Source organism: Pelophylax lessonae (genome assembly GCF_965119305.1).
Source record: "Pelophylax lessonae genome assembly, chromosome: 4".
NCBI lineage: Eukaryota > Metazoa > Chordata > Amphibia > Anura > Ranidae > Pelophylax > Pelophylax lessonae.
This window is the reverse complement of record NC_138771.1, coordinates 285,210,540-285,227,064: the sequence shown is the minus strand read 5'-3', so window position 1 is coordinate 285,227,064 and position 16,525 is coordinate 285,210,540. Positions and strand designations below refer to the sequence as shown.

The window sequence follows — 16,525 nt, the reverse complement described above, 5'->3', positions numbered from 1 at the left end:
TCTTCATCCTCCTCCTTCTCCTCCTCCTCCTCCTCATCCTGTGCCACATCCTCTTCCATCATTGCCCGAATTGTTTTTTGAAGGAAGCATAGAAGTGGGATAGTTAAGCTGACAACGGCGTCATCAGCACTGGCCATGTTGGTGGAGTACTCAAAACAGCGCAACAAGGCACACAGGTCTCGCATGGAGGCCCAGTTATTGGTGGTGAAGTGGTGCTGTTCCGCAGAGCGACTCACGCGTGCGTGCTGCAGCTGAAACTCCACTATGGCCTGCTGCTGCTCGCACAGTCTTTCCAGCATGTGCAAGGTGGAGTTCCACCTTGTGGGCACGTCACATATGAGGCGGTGAGCGGGAAGGCCGAAGTTACGCTGCAGCGCTGACAGGCAAGCAGCAGCAGGGTGAGAACGCAGAAAGTGCGCACAGACGGCCCGCACTTTCTGCAGCAGCTCTGGCATATCGGGGGAATTTTTAAGGAACCTCTGCACCACCAAATTCAGCACATGCGCCAGGCAAGGGATGTGCGTCAAACCGGCTAGGCCCAGAGCTGCTATGAGATTTCGCCCGTTATCGCACACCACCAGGCCGGGCTTGAGGCTCGCTGGCAGCAACCACTCATTTGTTTGCTGTTCCATGCTCCTCCACAACTCCTGCGCGGTGTGTGATTTTTCCCCCAAACAGGCAAGTTTTAAAACTGCCTGCTGTCGTTTACCCCTGGCTGTGTTGAAGTTGGTGGTGAAGGTGTTACGCTGACCGGATGAGGAGGCGGTAGAGGATGAGGAAGCGGAGTAGGAGGAGTTAGGAACAGGAGGCAAACTGAAGCGCCCTGCAATCCTCGGTGGTGGAAGGACATGCGCCAAATTGCTATCCGCCTCAGGCCCATCCGCCACTGCATTTACCCAGCCCACCCAGTTAGGGAGATATAACGCCCCTGACCGTGCTTACTGGTCCACGTATCGGTAGTTAAGATGGCGTTACGCAGTGTACACCTGATTTTTTCCCCCACTTGGTTGTGCAGGGAAGGGATGGCTTGCCTGGAAAAGTAGTGGCGGCTGGGCACGACGTACTGTGGGACAGCCACCGACATAAGGCTTTTAAAACTGTGCGTCTCCACCAGACGGAATGACAGCATTTGAAAGGCCAAGAATTTTGAAATGCTGGCATTCAGGCCCAGGGATCGCGGGTGGGTAGGGGGGTACTTCCTCTTCCTCTGAAGTGTTTGGGAGATGGAAAGCTGAACGCTTCCACGGGACATTGTGGAGATGGTTGGGGACCCAGGTGGTGGTGTTGCTGACAGATCGCCTGTTTGCGGGGTGGCAGGTGCCGGTATCACTACAGAGGTGGATGGAGAGGCCGAGACTGCAGCAGAAGAGGAAGCAGGAGGAGCCAGAGACCTTTCTTGGTTTTGAAGGTGTCTACTCCACTGCAGCTCATGCATTGCACTTAGATGCCTGATCATGCAGGTTGTGCTCAGGTTGAGAAGGTTTATGCCTCGCTTCAGGCTCTGATTGCACAGGGTGCAAACCACTCGTGTCCTGTCATCAGCACATTTTCTGAAGAACTTCCACGCTAGAGAACTCCTTTGAGCTGGCTTTGGTGCGCTCGGTCCCTTGCTGCGTTGGGCAGTAGCAGGCGTAGTGTCTAGGGCACGGCCGCTCCGCTTCTGCACCCTGCTCCCTCTTCTGCTGTGCTGGTGGCTCTGTGCGACCACCGCCTCTTCCTCCAAACTACTCAGGTCACCTGCATGACCTTCATTCCATGTGGGGTCGAGGACCTCATCGTCCTCCACATCATCTTCCACCCAGTCTTCACCCCTGCCCCCCTTGTCGGTCTCCACAATTCTGAGTGCCGTAGCAGTTGGCACCTGCGTTTCGTCATCATCGGAGACGTGCTGCGATGGTCCTTGCATGTACTCATCTTGAGAAATAAGTGGTTGGGCATCGCTGCACTCAATCTCTTCCACTTCTGGGGCAGGGCTAGGTGGATGGCCCTGGGAAACCCTGCTGACAGAGTCATCAAAAAGAAGAAGAGACTGCTGCATGACTTGGGGCTCAGACTGCTTGCCTGATTTGCAAGGGGGTGAGATGAAAGACGGTTGGACATTGGCTGCAGGTGCCAACTCTGACCTTTCTGCAGTAGACTGGGTGGGAGACAATGTGAAGGAACTGGAGCCACTGTCAGCAACCCAATCTACTATCGCCTGTACTTCTTCTGGCCTCATCACTTCTAGAGGCGCATGATGCCCTACCAAATACTGCTGCAGGTTCTGTCGCCTACTCACACTTGAGGAAGGTGTTTCACTTGTGCGTGTAGCTGGCACACATCGACCACGTCCTCTCCTTGCAACAGGAGCTCTACCAGCAGCACCACGACCCAGGCCACGGCCCCTATTTGACGGTCTCCTCATATTTCTGTAATTTATGATCTTGCCCTAGAAAGGTGTTTATCGAATAGCGGAACAAAACAACATCAGTATCGCACGGGTGTATCTCAGTAAAATATGCAAACTATGCCGCAATTTAATTTTTTTTACCCCAAAAGGGTGTTTATTAAATAGCGGAATAGAAAAACAGTATACAAATACAACGGGTGTATCTCACAGTCAAATATGCAAAGTATGACGCAAAATAAATTTTTTTCACCCCAAAAGGGTGTATATTGAATAGCGGAATAGAAAAAAGGATATAAAACGGTGTATCTCACACGTACAAACACAAACTAGGCCCCGATTACAATTTTTTGTACCCTAAAGGGAGGATGAGGAAGAGGAGTAGGAGGAGTTCGGAACAGGAGGCAAACTGAAGCGCCCTGCAATCCTTGGCGGTGGAAGGAGATGCGCCAAACAAATTTAAAAGGTGTATCTCACACGTACCGATACAGACTATGCCGTAATTTAATTTTTTACACTCCAAAAGGGTGTATATTGAATAGCGGAATAGGAAAAATTTTATAAAACGGTGTATCTCACACGTACAAACACAGACTAAGCCCCGATTACAATTTTTTGTACCCTAAAGGCAGGATGAGGATGATGAGTAGGAGGAGTTCGGAACAGGAGGCAAACTGAAGCGCCCTACAATCCTCGGCGGTGGAAGGAGATGCGCCAAACTAATTTAAAAAGGTGTATCTCACATGTACCGATACAGACTATGCCGTAATTTAATTTTTTACACTCCAAAAGGGTGTATATTGAATAGCGGAATAGAAAAATTTTTATAAAACGGTGTATCTCACACGTACAAACACAGACTAGGCCCCGATTACAATTTTTTGTACCCTAAAGGCAGGATGAGGATGAGGAGTAGGAGGAGTTCGGAACAGGAGGCAAACTGAAGCACCCTGCAATCCTCGACGGTGGAAGATGCGCCCCAAAAGATTGGAAGGTGTATCTCACACGTACCGATACAGACTATGCCGCAATTTAATTCTTTTTACCCCAAAGGGTGTAGATTGAATAGCGGAATAGAAAAAAATTTATAAAACGGTGTATCTCACACGTACAAACACAGACTAGGCCCCGATTACAATTTTTTGTACCCTAAAGGCAGGATGAGGAGTAGGAGGAGTTCGGAACAGGCAGGAGGCAAACTGAAACACCCTGCAATCCTCGGCGGTGTAAGATGAGCCCCAAAAATTGGAAAGGTGTATCTCACACGTACCGATACTGACTATGCCGCAATTTAATTCTTTTTACCCCAAGGGTGTAGATTGAATAGCGGAATAGAAAATATGATATCAAAAGGTGTATCTATCTCACACGTACAGACCCAGACTAGACCCTGATTACTATTTTTTGTACCCCAAAGGCAGGATGACGAGTAGGAGGAGTTCGGAACAGGAGGCAAACTGAAGCACCCTGCAATCCTCGGCGGTGTAAGATGAGCCCCAAAAATTGGAAAGGTGTATCTCACACGTACCGATACTGACTATGCCGCAATTTAATTCTTTTTACCCCAAGGGTGTAGATTGAATAGCGAAATAGAAAATATGATATCAAAAGGTGTATCTATCTCACACGTACAGACCCAGACTAGACCCTGATTACTATTTTTTGTACCCCAAAGGCAGGATGATGAGTAGGAGGAGTTCGGAACAAGAGGCAAACTGAAGCGCCCAGCAATCCTCGGCGGTGGAAGGAGATGCGCCAAACAAATTAAAAAAGGTGTATCTCACATGTACCGATACAGACTATGCCGTAATTTAATTTTTTACACTCAAAAAGGGTGTACTTTGAATAGCGGAATAGAAAAATGTATATAAAATGGTGTATCTCACACGTACAAACACAGACTAGGCCCCGATTACAATTTTTTGTACCCTAAAGGCAGGATGAGGAGTAGGAGGAGTTCGGAACAGGCAGGAGGCAAACTGATACGCCCTGCAATCCTCGGCGGTGTAAGATGAGCCCCAAAAATTGGAAAGGTGTATCTCACACGTATCGATACAGACTATGCCGCAATTTAATTCTTTTTACCCCAAAGGGTGTAGATTGAATAGCGGAATAGAAAATATGATATAAAATTGGTGATTTTTCAATAGCACATGTGAACACAGCAGTGTCTTATGTTAGTCAGCTCTGCTGCAGGCTATTAAGTTTGTAATTTTGAAATAGATTAGTACAGACTATGCCACAATTTAATTTTTTTTAACCCAAAAGGGTGTATATTGAATAGTGGAATAGAAAAAAGTGTATAAAATTGAAAATCATTCAATAGCACATGTGAACACAGCAGTGTCTTATTACAGTCAGCACTGAAGCAAAAACGCTGCACACAACTGACTGATAAAAATAGATTTTTTTCTCCCTCCTCCTCCTCAGCGGGCTTAACTGAGGGCAAAAGGATTGTGTTCACTGCACCAACCCCCACACAGAAAAATCGATGTAGAACACTGACCCTGCCTATTCTCCAGCCTCGCCCTAATATTGTCGATAAGATCGTTCACTGGCACTGCACAACCAACCCCCCACACAGCAAAATCGATGTAGAACACTGACCCTGCCTATTCTCCAGCCTCGCCCTAAAATGCCCTAATAACTCGCCCTGCCTGCACTCCGACCTGTCTCTGCATTATTTTCAGACAAAATACAATTTTTCACTGTCTGTCCCTAATCTGCAGCCAGCATGTATGATGTGTGCTCTCTCCCTAATACTACAGCAGAATGACGCGGCGCGCTGGGGCTCTCGAACTTATAAAAACATGGTCACATGCTTCAGATGGCCAATCACAGCTACTAATACATTAGTAGGCATGGCTGGGATGGCTTAACGCTTGTTGATTGGCTGTTGAAAGCCCGCCATTAAAAGCGCGCCATTACATACAAAACAGGAAGTAAAATGACCGAACACGGATTTTAAACCCGAACATAAAGTTTTCGGGTCCGTGTTCGGGTAACAAAAATCCAATTATTCGGTACGAACATGAATAATACAGTCCGTGTTCGCTCAACACTAGTCAGGAGCTTGCAGTAGAACTTCATTTTTACTTTTATTGCCTGTTACCATGCAAATATTGTAAGTGGAAGTCCTTCTTTTGCTGAATTTTCTTTTGTTAATTTAAATTTTATTAACCATTAATATTTAAACTTTTCTGTTTTTGTTTGTTAATATTTTTACAAATGTAATATATATATACAATATTTCCCAAAAGTAATTACACCCCTCACATTTTTATAAATATGTTATATCTTTTCATGTGACAACACTGAGGAAATTACACTTTTATACAATGTAAAGTAGTGAGTGTACAGCTTGTTTAACAGTGTAAATTTTCTGTCCCCCTCAAAATAACTCACCCGCAGATAAATTCAGTGTTAGGTTTGCTATTTTGAGACATTTTTAGTGTGTAAATGTGCATTCGTCACTAATATATCAAATATAGTTTTGCAACGGTAGAAAGGATTTAAAAGGTTAAACCAATTTTTAAGACATCATTGCCTCCATTAGACCAAAATGCATTAAAGGTGCCACATCCCAAGCAAGTGTAGACAATCTGAACAACATGTGAGTGGGACTTTCAAGGCACCAAGCATTAAATCTCAAAAATATACATAAAATAATAATTTTATTAATAGAGACCATTAAAAACAACCATAAAGGTCCAGTGATTCAAATTAAAAAAGAAAACATACGCACACAACAACTCTTAATATGTATAGAAACAGAAAACCACCACACAAAATATCGTCAACAACCGAAGAATGTCTGTCTTTTATAAATAAGCCCCAACATGTTTCAACTCATGGATGGCATGGGTCTTCTTCAAGGGGATAAATAAGGTGGTGGAATCTGAAACATAAAGACATATAAGTACAACACCAACAAATACAACAACTGATCATGATATGATAAATAATGTATTAACCTCTTTACCACTAGCCACTGTGCTGCTACTGCGGCACAGTGGCTCGTTATCGTCTAGCGACGTAGACCTACATCGCTAGACTCCTCCCCAATTCACAGCGGGAGTCGGGCCAGGGGAGGAGCGGCGGCGATCGCCGCTGCTCTGCCCCGATCGTCGGGGAATCCAGTTTGGAGATAAACAGAGCGGGCGGATCTCCTAAGTGACAGGGAGTGACAGATCGGAGTGTTCAGCATAGCTGAACATCCGATCTGTCCCTGGCTCACTCAGTCACCTCCCCCCCCACACGTTAGTAAGCACCAGGCATACATTAACTCCTCCCTCTCCAATAAAATTAACCCCTTCCCTGCCAGTGTCATTTTTACAGTAACAGTGCATATTTATAGCACTGATTACTGCAGTAATGTCACTGGTACCCCCAAAAGTGTCAAAAATGTCAGTCAAGGGTCCGATCTGTCCGCCGCAATGTCGCAGTCCCGCAAAAAAAATCGCAGATCGCCGCCATAAAAAAAAACACCAAAAATGACAGAAATCTTTCCCTTAGTTAGTATACGCAATAACTTTTGCGCAAACCAATCAAAATACACTTATTGCGATTTTTTTTACCAAACATAGGTAGTAGAAAACAAATTGGCCAAAAATTTTAAAAAAAAATTGGTTTTTAAATCTTTTTTGGGGGGAAATTCATATAAAAAAATGTTAAAAATATTGTTATTTTTCAAAATAAACGCTATTTTTTTATTTATAGCGCAAAAAGTAAAAATCGCACAGGTGATCAAACACCACCAAAAGAAAGCTCTGTTTGAGGGAAAAAAAGGACTTAAATTTAGTTTGGGTACGGCATCGCATGACCGCGCAATTGTCAGTTAAAGTCGCACAGCGCCGAATCGCAAAAAGTGGCCCAGACGTAAGACAGCAAAATGCTCTAGTGGTAAAGTGGTTAAATGACTCCCAATTACACTTTTTAACATAGCATAAAATAGGATGAGTGCATTTCCAAAACCCAAGGTGTTAACCTGATATGACACAAAAGATGCCCAAAACTTCCTCCTGAGAAAAATCAGCCCACCTAATAAACAAAAAAAAAATAGACAAATGAACAAAATATAACCTTACATATTGGTTTGGATAAGAAAAAAACAAAAATGTCTATGGACACTACCAAAAAAGAGAAGATGTGGCCAAGAGATTTAACCCAGATTTTTTAAACGACTTTCTAGATTGTGAATTATATCACTGTGACTGTGTTCAAATTTTCACAGATTTGCTCTTAACCCCCCCCCCCCCTCATCCTCTTTAGGAAAACCAGTAAAGTTATTATAAGCTGTTGCCTCTTTCTTCTACTTCCTCAGTCTCCATGGTCCCTCACCCCCCACAGGTCTGATAGTGTCATTGGTGGCAAGCTTCTTCTTCCTTAGGGCTTGTTTGGACTTGACTGTTGAGATTGTTGGGGAGGGGGGTGAAACATGTTTTTAACCCCCCCCCCCCACTGAGTAATTAGTGTGATATAACAGATTAGTTATATAATAAAAAGGCAAGTAACAGGAAACTGAAATAAGATATAGTAGTGTAACCGGTGTGAATCACTGACCAGTCAAGCAAAATCCTATTCACATATAACAGTTTCAACTTTGTACCACTACACTTTAAAGGACGTCTCTCACTTTGTAGTAAAACTTTAGATTAGTGGGAAGCGAAGGAAGCTGGAGAAGAGCAGACACTTCATTTGCAGTAAATGGCTCATTGAAATGTATGTAATATGATTCTGAAGTTACACTTTCTCAGGATGTTTAGACATCAGATTGCAGTCACATTTTGCATCTTTTTCCCTCTCTAGATGTACTGGTAGAGACATACCCAAAAAGACCTGCAGCTGTAATTGCAGCGATAGGTGGTTCTACAAAGTATTGACTCAGGGGGGCTGAATACAAATGAACGCCACACTTTTCAGATATTTATTGTAAGAAATGTTGAAAACCATTTATTTTCCTTTCCCTTCACAATTATGTGCCACTTTGTGTTGGTCTATCACATTAAAAATCCCAATAAAATACATTTACGTGTTTGGTTGTAACATGACAAAATATGGAAAAATTCAAGGGGCATGATTTTTTCAAGGCACTGTATTTCAATAAAAAAGTATTGTCACTAAAAAGTGGAAAATTGAAAGACTTTACTGTATTTCATTTGGAAATAACTTTGCAATGCTTTGTTCCAAAATCAAAATTTTAAACCGGATGCTGGTCAAAAAAGAAGTGTGTTTTATTTTGTTTTGTTACATTTTATTGTCTAAGGATTGCAAAAAAATAGTTTGTGCAAGTCAATATAAAACGAAAGGCTTGTTTGTCCTTAACCACTTAAGGGCCGAAACGTTTTTCCCCCTTAATGACCAGGCCATTTTTTGTGATTCGGCACTGCATTCATGTAAATGATAATTGTGCGGTCGTGCGATGATGTACCTAAATAAAATTGATGTTCTTTTTTTTCCCACAAGTAGAGCTTTCTTTTGGTGGTATTTGATTACCTCTGCGATTTTTTATTTTTTGCGCTGTAAACAAAAAGAGTGACAATTTAAAAAAAAAACAATATTTTTGACTTTCTGCTATATAACATTCCCAATAATAAAAAAAAAAAATGAAAATCAAATCTTTTCATCATTTTAGGCCAATTTGTTTTCTGCCACAAATTTTTGTTAAAAAAAAAATCCCTGTATTGATTGGTTTGCACAAAAGTTGTCGCGTCTTCAAACTAGGGGAAAGATTTTTGTCATTTTTATTACATTTTTTTTTACTAGTAACTGTGGCGATAAGCAATTTTTAGCGGGACTTCAAAATTGTGGCGGACAGTTCAAACACCTAACTGACATTTTTGACACTTTTGGGGGGAACCAGTGACATTACTACAGTAATCAGTGCTAAAAATATGCACTGTTACTGTACTAATGGCACTGGCAGGGAAGGGGTTAACACCAGGGGTGATCAAAGGGTTAAATGTATTCATAGGGGGTGCTTTCTACCTGTGAGGGGGTGGGCTTATGGGATCAACACAGGGACCTGTGTTCCTAAATAGGAAGAACACAGGAGCCTTGTGTTCATTGCTGACAGAACAGCGGTCTGCCATGTTTATAATGCCGGGGAATGATCCCGGGTGCCCGGCTGTAATCGTGGCTGCCGGCCCCACAGATTAGCTTCCTCTCTCAACAATCGCCATGCGCGCATGCCCCCATGATCGCTCTCAAGGAGCGACGTATGCGTATGGTGATTCGCACAGCTGAGCCACCTTGCTGCAGTATATCTGCAATGGATGGTCAGCAAGAGGTTAAAAAAAATGTATGTGTTATAACCTTATTATCTTGACAAAATTTTACTAAATAAACAGGTCCATAGCAGAATTGTAAAAATTGCTCTGGCCCATAGGTGGTGAACAGGTGCAAGAGGGGAAGTGATTAAAGTGGACCTCTAGGCAAACTTTTTTTTTTATTTGGTTGGTGTGGGGAAGGGTTAGTCCCTGTGTCAAGTTTTTATTGCTGTGTGTGTCTCTGCTGGGAGATTCACCACACTGTTTATCTTGATGGTTAATGAAAGTGAAACAGAAAGACATATGAAATCCAAAATTTTAGAGTTGTCCCCAGAACAAAATATACGGGATAATCTTTCAATTAGGATACATGTTTTGGGAACTGCTGTCTTACACATTAGATAATTTTCCTCTAACTTCCTCTTCTGTCTCTGGAACAGGAAGTGAAGGAAAATGATACACAAAAAAATATCTCCAGCCCTCTCTCCTCTATAGTCATTCAAAGTACAGAATGTAGAGCTTTTCTCAGCTTCAGAAGGCAGGGAGCAGGGATCTGATGTCACACACACTGCAGAGCATAGAGAGGAGAGCTATGTGTAATCTGAGACCTGAGTGGAGGAAATGGACAGACCCCCCTCTACACAGTCTCATAAGGATACATGCACAGCTGAGCCTGCCAATCACCTGCTGTGTGCTGGAGGAAAAGCAGGACTGTCTTCCCGGATTGTCTGGTGCTGGAATAGACTGTCAGAAGTGACTCATGCAGATTGCAAAGGAAGGAGAGAGGAGACAAATCACACTAGGCACATTTGATAGAGTACACACTATAGCAGGATATGCGTTGTTTATTTTTCATTCCAGAGGTTTACAACTACTGTAGTATATACTTTAGTCAATTTTGAAAATACAACGTAAAGCCAAAAAATATATAGGGAGTATAACTTTGCATTGTCCTTCATCCCGACATTGCTATATGTCACCAGTTTACCTTAGTCTTTTTGGTTAATAATCTGATAATCCTAGAGCATCCCTGCATGAGATGCTTGAATACCCACTGCAGGCCCCTTCCTGCCCCTTTTTTACAAAAAGCCTGATGTAAAAATGTCATTACTAATGTTTTTCAGAACCACCATTTAAATTTGTAGTTGTCTTGGAAGTTTGGATGTGATTGCCAATAAAGAAAGCAGAGAGCAAAATACACAGCACAGGATCCAAAAGTGTGATTCTGCTGCCCCCCTACTGACCCTGTTAAATGGTCTTTGAAAAAAATGGCTGTAGCAAATTACAGAGAAGATAAGGAAAAATTGAGTGAACTCTGGTTTTAACCCAGATGCAGTATTTACTTCATAGTATTAGCAGCCTACTGATTGCTTTCACCTGTTGTCTAGATTTGCTTTTTAAGGCAAAAAGCTAAGCTCTTTAACCACTTGAAGACCAGGCCTTTCTCTGACAATTGTTGGTTACTGTAAAGATCAGTATTTTTTTTGCTAGAAACAGGATCAGTGTGGGAGGAGGAGAACACGGTGACAGCTCTGTTCATTCTGTGACCGGGGGGGGGCGCGCATTGAAGAGAGAATGAGCGATTCGCGCCGGAGCCGCTCATGTGATCGGCTGTGATTTACAAAGCCGATCACATGGTAAACAGCCAATTTCATTGGCTGTTTACCTTGATCGGGGATGGGCTATGTCGGGGGGACGAGCCTCATCCCCGATCACCGCGCTGGTAGCGGGATGATCCGGGCGCCGTCATATGACGTCGGCCCGGATCGGTAAAGCCTTCCTGCCGACTTCATTTTACAATGAGGCGGTATGGAAGTGGATAAGGATATCCCATCATATATGAGATTTTAAGGCAACCTACCCCACACCGGACTATAGCATATTTGACCCACATGCAGTATTGCTAAGGGGTCCTGGCAGTCTGGTAAGCGGACCACCAAAAGGGAGTGGAATTGCAGATATTTGCACTTTATTGGCACGGATTGACACTGATCTGTTTAATAAGGAGCACAGGGCACATTGCACTTTCCTTTCACTGGATACTTGCTTATACTGGACTGTTTTGGGACTTTTAAGGAACAAGAGCAGATTTGAATATATTTATTTACCAATATTTTTTTATCGATTTTATATGTGTTTATATCCAGTATGGGGAATTAGCACTGTTTTGCACTTTATGCAGATTTGGTACAATAGCACTATTTTGCACTTTTATTTGAATATCAATATATAAGCCTATTCATTTATTTAAGTTTGCACCTTCATTGAATATCAGCATACAAGGTTATTTATTTATTTATTCACTTAGGGTTTAAGGCCCCACCAGTATATTTTTTTACACTATTTACACATTTGCATTTTTTTCAAGCAGACCTATTTTTGCGCTGTGTACTACCTTCTAATTTATACTAAATCGCAAGATTTTTTGAACAGCTGCACTTATACGTATTGATTATTATCCATAGCGCAGGATTTTTTCATTTTTCTGTCACTGAATTGTACACCTAACTGACATTTTTTTTTTGGGGGGGGGGGGGGGGGGGCAGTGACAATATTACAGTAATCAGTGCAAAAATATGCATTGTTACTGTACTAATGACACTGGCAGGGAAGGAGTAACACCAGGGGCGATCAAAGGGTTAAATGTGTCCCTAGGGGTTTTTCTTTTAACTGTGTGAAGGATGGGCTTGCTGAATGAACACAGGGGCCTGTGTTCCATAATAAGAGGAATACAGGATCCCTATGTTCATTGCTGACAGAACAGCGGTCTGCCGTGTTTACAACGGCTGACCACCATTCTGTCCCCACGGGGAGTGACCCCGGGTGCCCGGCAAACATTGTGGCCGCCGGACCCGCTGAATCGCTCCCCCTGTAGCCAATTGGCATGTGCACACACCTCCACTAGCGGTTCAGGTACGTCATTTCACGGGATAGAACAGGCCATGCTGCAGTAAAAGTACGGCGGCTACTCGGCAAGTGATTAATTACAGAAAAACTAAATTTGATTGCTATAGGTCAGTGATGGCTAACCTTGGCACCCCAGATGTTTTAGAACTACATTTCCCATCATTCTCATGCATCTGCAGTGTAGTTGAGCATCATGGGAAATGTAGTTCCAAAACATCTGGGGTGCCAGAGTTCGCCATCACTGCTATAGGTTAACCGTTTCTAGCTCACTGTAACGGATTACCCTGTTTTATTGAAGAGATATTTTATATATATTTTACCTATTTGAATTCTGCAAAAACACTCATACACTTCAACATAATCATCCTAGAATGCAAAAATGAATTTCTCATGATGTTTTCTCCATTATAGCAAGCATTTAGTCATGTCTTCATAGTTCTTTCAAATGTGCAAAAAGAAAGCATAATATCCCAAAAAAAAAGCAATATAAACCACTGAAACCAACATTAGCCTTCCTCAAATAGGTCATATTGGAAAACTTCAACAGACAGTGTAACAAAATTATGGGCTACTGGTATATGTTTTATATAAGCATGCATTTTCCAATTCCAACATTCCTGGGAGCAGTCTGCAAGATTGGCATTGGGTTATAACACACACAAGATCTCTATCGCTGTTTTTTATTTTTATCTGCCGATTGATCAGTAAACAATAGCTTATTTTTTGCACAGGATAAAAGATTTTGTCATGGCAGCTGGTTTTGAGTAGCTACTTGCCCACAGGACAAATGCATTTACAAACCTTGGGAAGCGGTTTCTCCATCTTACTGGAGTTTATTTTTCCGACTCAACCTTTCAAATAACTTGATCCAAATCTTTACCGTTTGTTTACTGTAATTACTGCTAAAATACTGACTTTTTCCTATGGGGTTTCTATTTCTGAAGTTCCAGTATTAAACTTTTCAGTCTTTCCTAACTGCTAATGCTGATAATTTAGATATGAGTAGACGTAATGGCTGCTGAATTGCTTTTTTCAAGTCAGCATTACAAAGTGACATCTACAGATCACTTATTTATGTAGTCTTAAGCTGTAAGTGAAATCTAGTTGATATACAGTTTCTTTTCGTGGATACATTCTTATTTCAGGATATTAAAGGGGGGCTTTATAATAATAAATGTTTCTCAAGGAAGAAAAAAAATATTTTTGCTAACTGTAACCTGCAGTAAACTCAATTTCAGTTTTCTACAGTACATTGAGGTTGATTGGTAATCAAAAAATGGAATGATCTCCAGTCACACCATTTCATATTTGAGGTTGATTGCTATGAACAACAAGCTATTTTTCTTTTAAACAACATTATATTTAAGGTACTGTGCTCTTATATTTGTTTTGTCTTTTCCCCTTTTATTTTTTACTTGTTTCTCACCGTCTTTAGCTATATAGACAATTAAATGATTGTTCTACCAATTTAAGGATTAAAATTGTTCATTTTAAGTTGACATTTTATTTTTTTCTTTGTCGGTTATTAGTCAGCTCTTGTCAATTGTGAATCAACACTTTTTGATCCTTTTATTTAATTAAATTATGATCACTGATATCTATGCGATTCTAATTGTTTTAATGTGTACCATTGTCATGTCTTGCATTGATGTCCTATAATTGACACTCTAGAAAATAAAAGGTGCAATACATAACACTGTGTATAATACCTTTGTTATATTTTTAAGGAGAATCATGCAGTCAGAATGAATTATCTTTAGAGACGTTAGCAAGAAGCAGAGAGCTAACATACCAGTGGCTCCATACTCAGTGTGGAGAAGTGGAATCAACTCATTCTTCAACACCCAAATGGTAAGGACCTTCTTGATATCTTTTTTTTTTTTTTTTTTTTTTTTGTTATTTCTTTATTTCTTTTGCTTCAAGTGATATTGCATGGCATAGTATATGGAGAATTTCTAACTTCTATTGGGTAACCCTTGCAATTCTTGTTTAAACAAATGACCCACTTGTATGTATTTCTGTATGGGTAAGCCTAAACAATTTGCATCCTCTTTGTTTTAAAATAAGGCAACTAAGTAGCATAGTTATTGCATGCATTGGAACCCAGTTGTATTCTCATTGAATATGTGGTATACAGAGATGGGCAAATTATACCCCTGTAGTCCATTAAAACATTTTTTCATTTCTCCTGAAAAAATGAAACAAAAAGCAGTTGTCTCAAAAATACCGGTATGCCTTTAGTATGTCATATAACTATGTCACAAACTAAGAAAGTGTGAAAAGTGATAAATTATTACTTTTTGTAAAAAGATAATCTAAAATGATCTTGCCAGATTTGTTGGTAGTACCTCTAGAAAAGATTATAAGAAATTGAATCATAATGATATTTGAAACTCATGGTTTTCTGTAATTCGTCACACATATCTTCAATCCTATAATCAGCTAGTCAATGTGTAGAGAATATGGCGCTCTGGTTAACAAGGAGACTTTAATAAACAGTACATGACTGACTCCTGAAATGTCATTAATCCATCACAGCAGCACTTCAGCAGAGGGAAGCACACTCTATAGGAAAAACAAAGCAGAGAAGAAGGTGCTTCTAAGTGCAGTAATAAAACACGAAAAGGAAGGGTTAAAAACACTTACAGGATGGAAGTGAAAAACAGGCAGATCAATGAATCCATAACATCCAGTGGGATGCCTCCTGGGGTAAAGACAGCTGCAGCTGGAAGTTCCAGCCAGCGGTGGGAAACACTGTGTCTCTTATCTAAGATAGAGAGCCGTGCTTTCAGGACCAGCATGGAATACAGGCAACTGGAAGTGAGGTCAGAGTGGGCGGGACATGTTTTTAGAGCATGCCCAGTCACTCCTTCAAACCAAGAATAAGGTTTGAAGACACTTTTGAGGGGACCAGTGACATTACTACAGTAATCAGTGCTAAAAATATGCACTGTTACTGTACTAATGACACTTGTAGGGAAGGGGTTAACACCAGGGGTGATCGAAGGGTTAATTGTGTCCCTAGGGGATGCTTTCTAACTGTGTGGGGGATGGACCCACTAGATGAACCTAGTGATCTGTGTTCCTAAATAGAAGGAACACAAGATCCGTGTGTTAATCTGTGACTGCACAGTGGTCTGCCTTGTTTACATAGGCAGACCGCCATTCTGTCTCTCTGGGGAATGATCATGGGTGGCTGGCAAACATTGCATCCGCCCAGACCTGTTTAATGACTCCCCCTCTGGACACTCCCCCATTGGCTGTTGCATGAAACGACATACAGGTACGTCGTTTTGCACTATAGACCCGATCTTCCACAGTTCATGTGCGGAGGCTGGTCGACAAGTGGTTAATTGATACTTAAAGTGAAACAATAAAAATGAAAAAGTCCTCTAAATAAAGGACATGGGGAGTCCCATTAGTCTGCCTGTAAAATGGTGCATCTGTATCGTGTATATTTATTTAAATTGATTTTCCTGGATGGAAGTCATTGCTGGCAATACAAAAGTGTTTTTTTAACCACTTAAGCCCCGGAGGATTTGGCTGCTAAACGACCAGAGGGTATTTTGCGATTCGGCACTGCGTGATTTTAACGGACAATTGCGCAATCGTGCGACGCTGTACCTAAACGAATTTGGCGTCCTTTTTTTCTCACAAACAGAGCTTTCTTTTGGCGGTATTTGATCACCTGTGCGATTTTTTGATCACGCGCTATAAACAAAAAAAGAGCGTAAATTTTGCAAAAATAGCAATATTTTTCCCTTTTTTTTATATGAAATTCCCCCCAAAAAAAAATGTAAAAATCAAAATTTTTTAATATTTTCAGCCAATTTGTTTTATGCTACCTATGTTTGGTAAAAAAAAATCGCAAAAAGCGTATTTTGATTGGTTTGCGCAAAAGTTATTGCGTTTACTAACAAAGGGAAAGATTTTTGTCATTTTTGTTGTTTTTTTTTTTAACGCG

General features: G+C 41.4%; 1 protein-coding gene across 1 annotated transcript in view; it reads left to right on the top strand.

The window, feature by feature from the left end:
- LRRIQ1 (leucine rich repeats and IQ motif containing 1) overlaps positions 1–16,525 on the top strand; it is a 378,050-nt gene that overhangs the window by 321,336 nt on the left and 40,189 nt on the right. Inside the window, exon 23 of the mRNA XM_082254861.1 lies at positions 14,289–14,412. Coding sequence (XP_082110987.1) covers positions 14,289–14,412 — 124 coding nt within the window. The remainder of the gene's footprint in view (positions 1–14,288; positions 14,413–16,525) is intronic.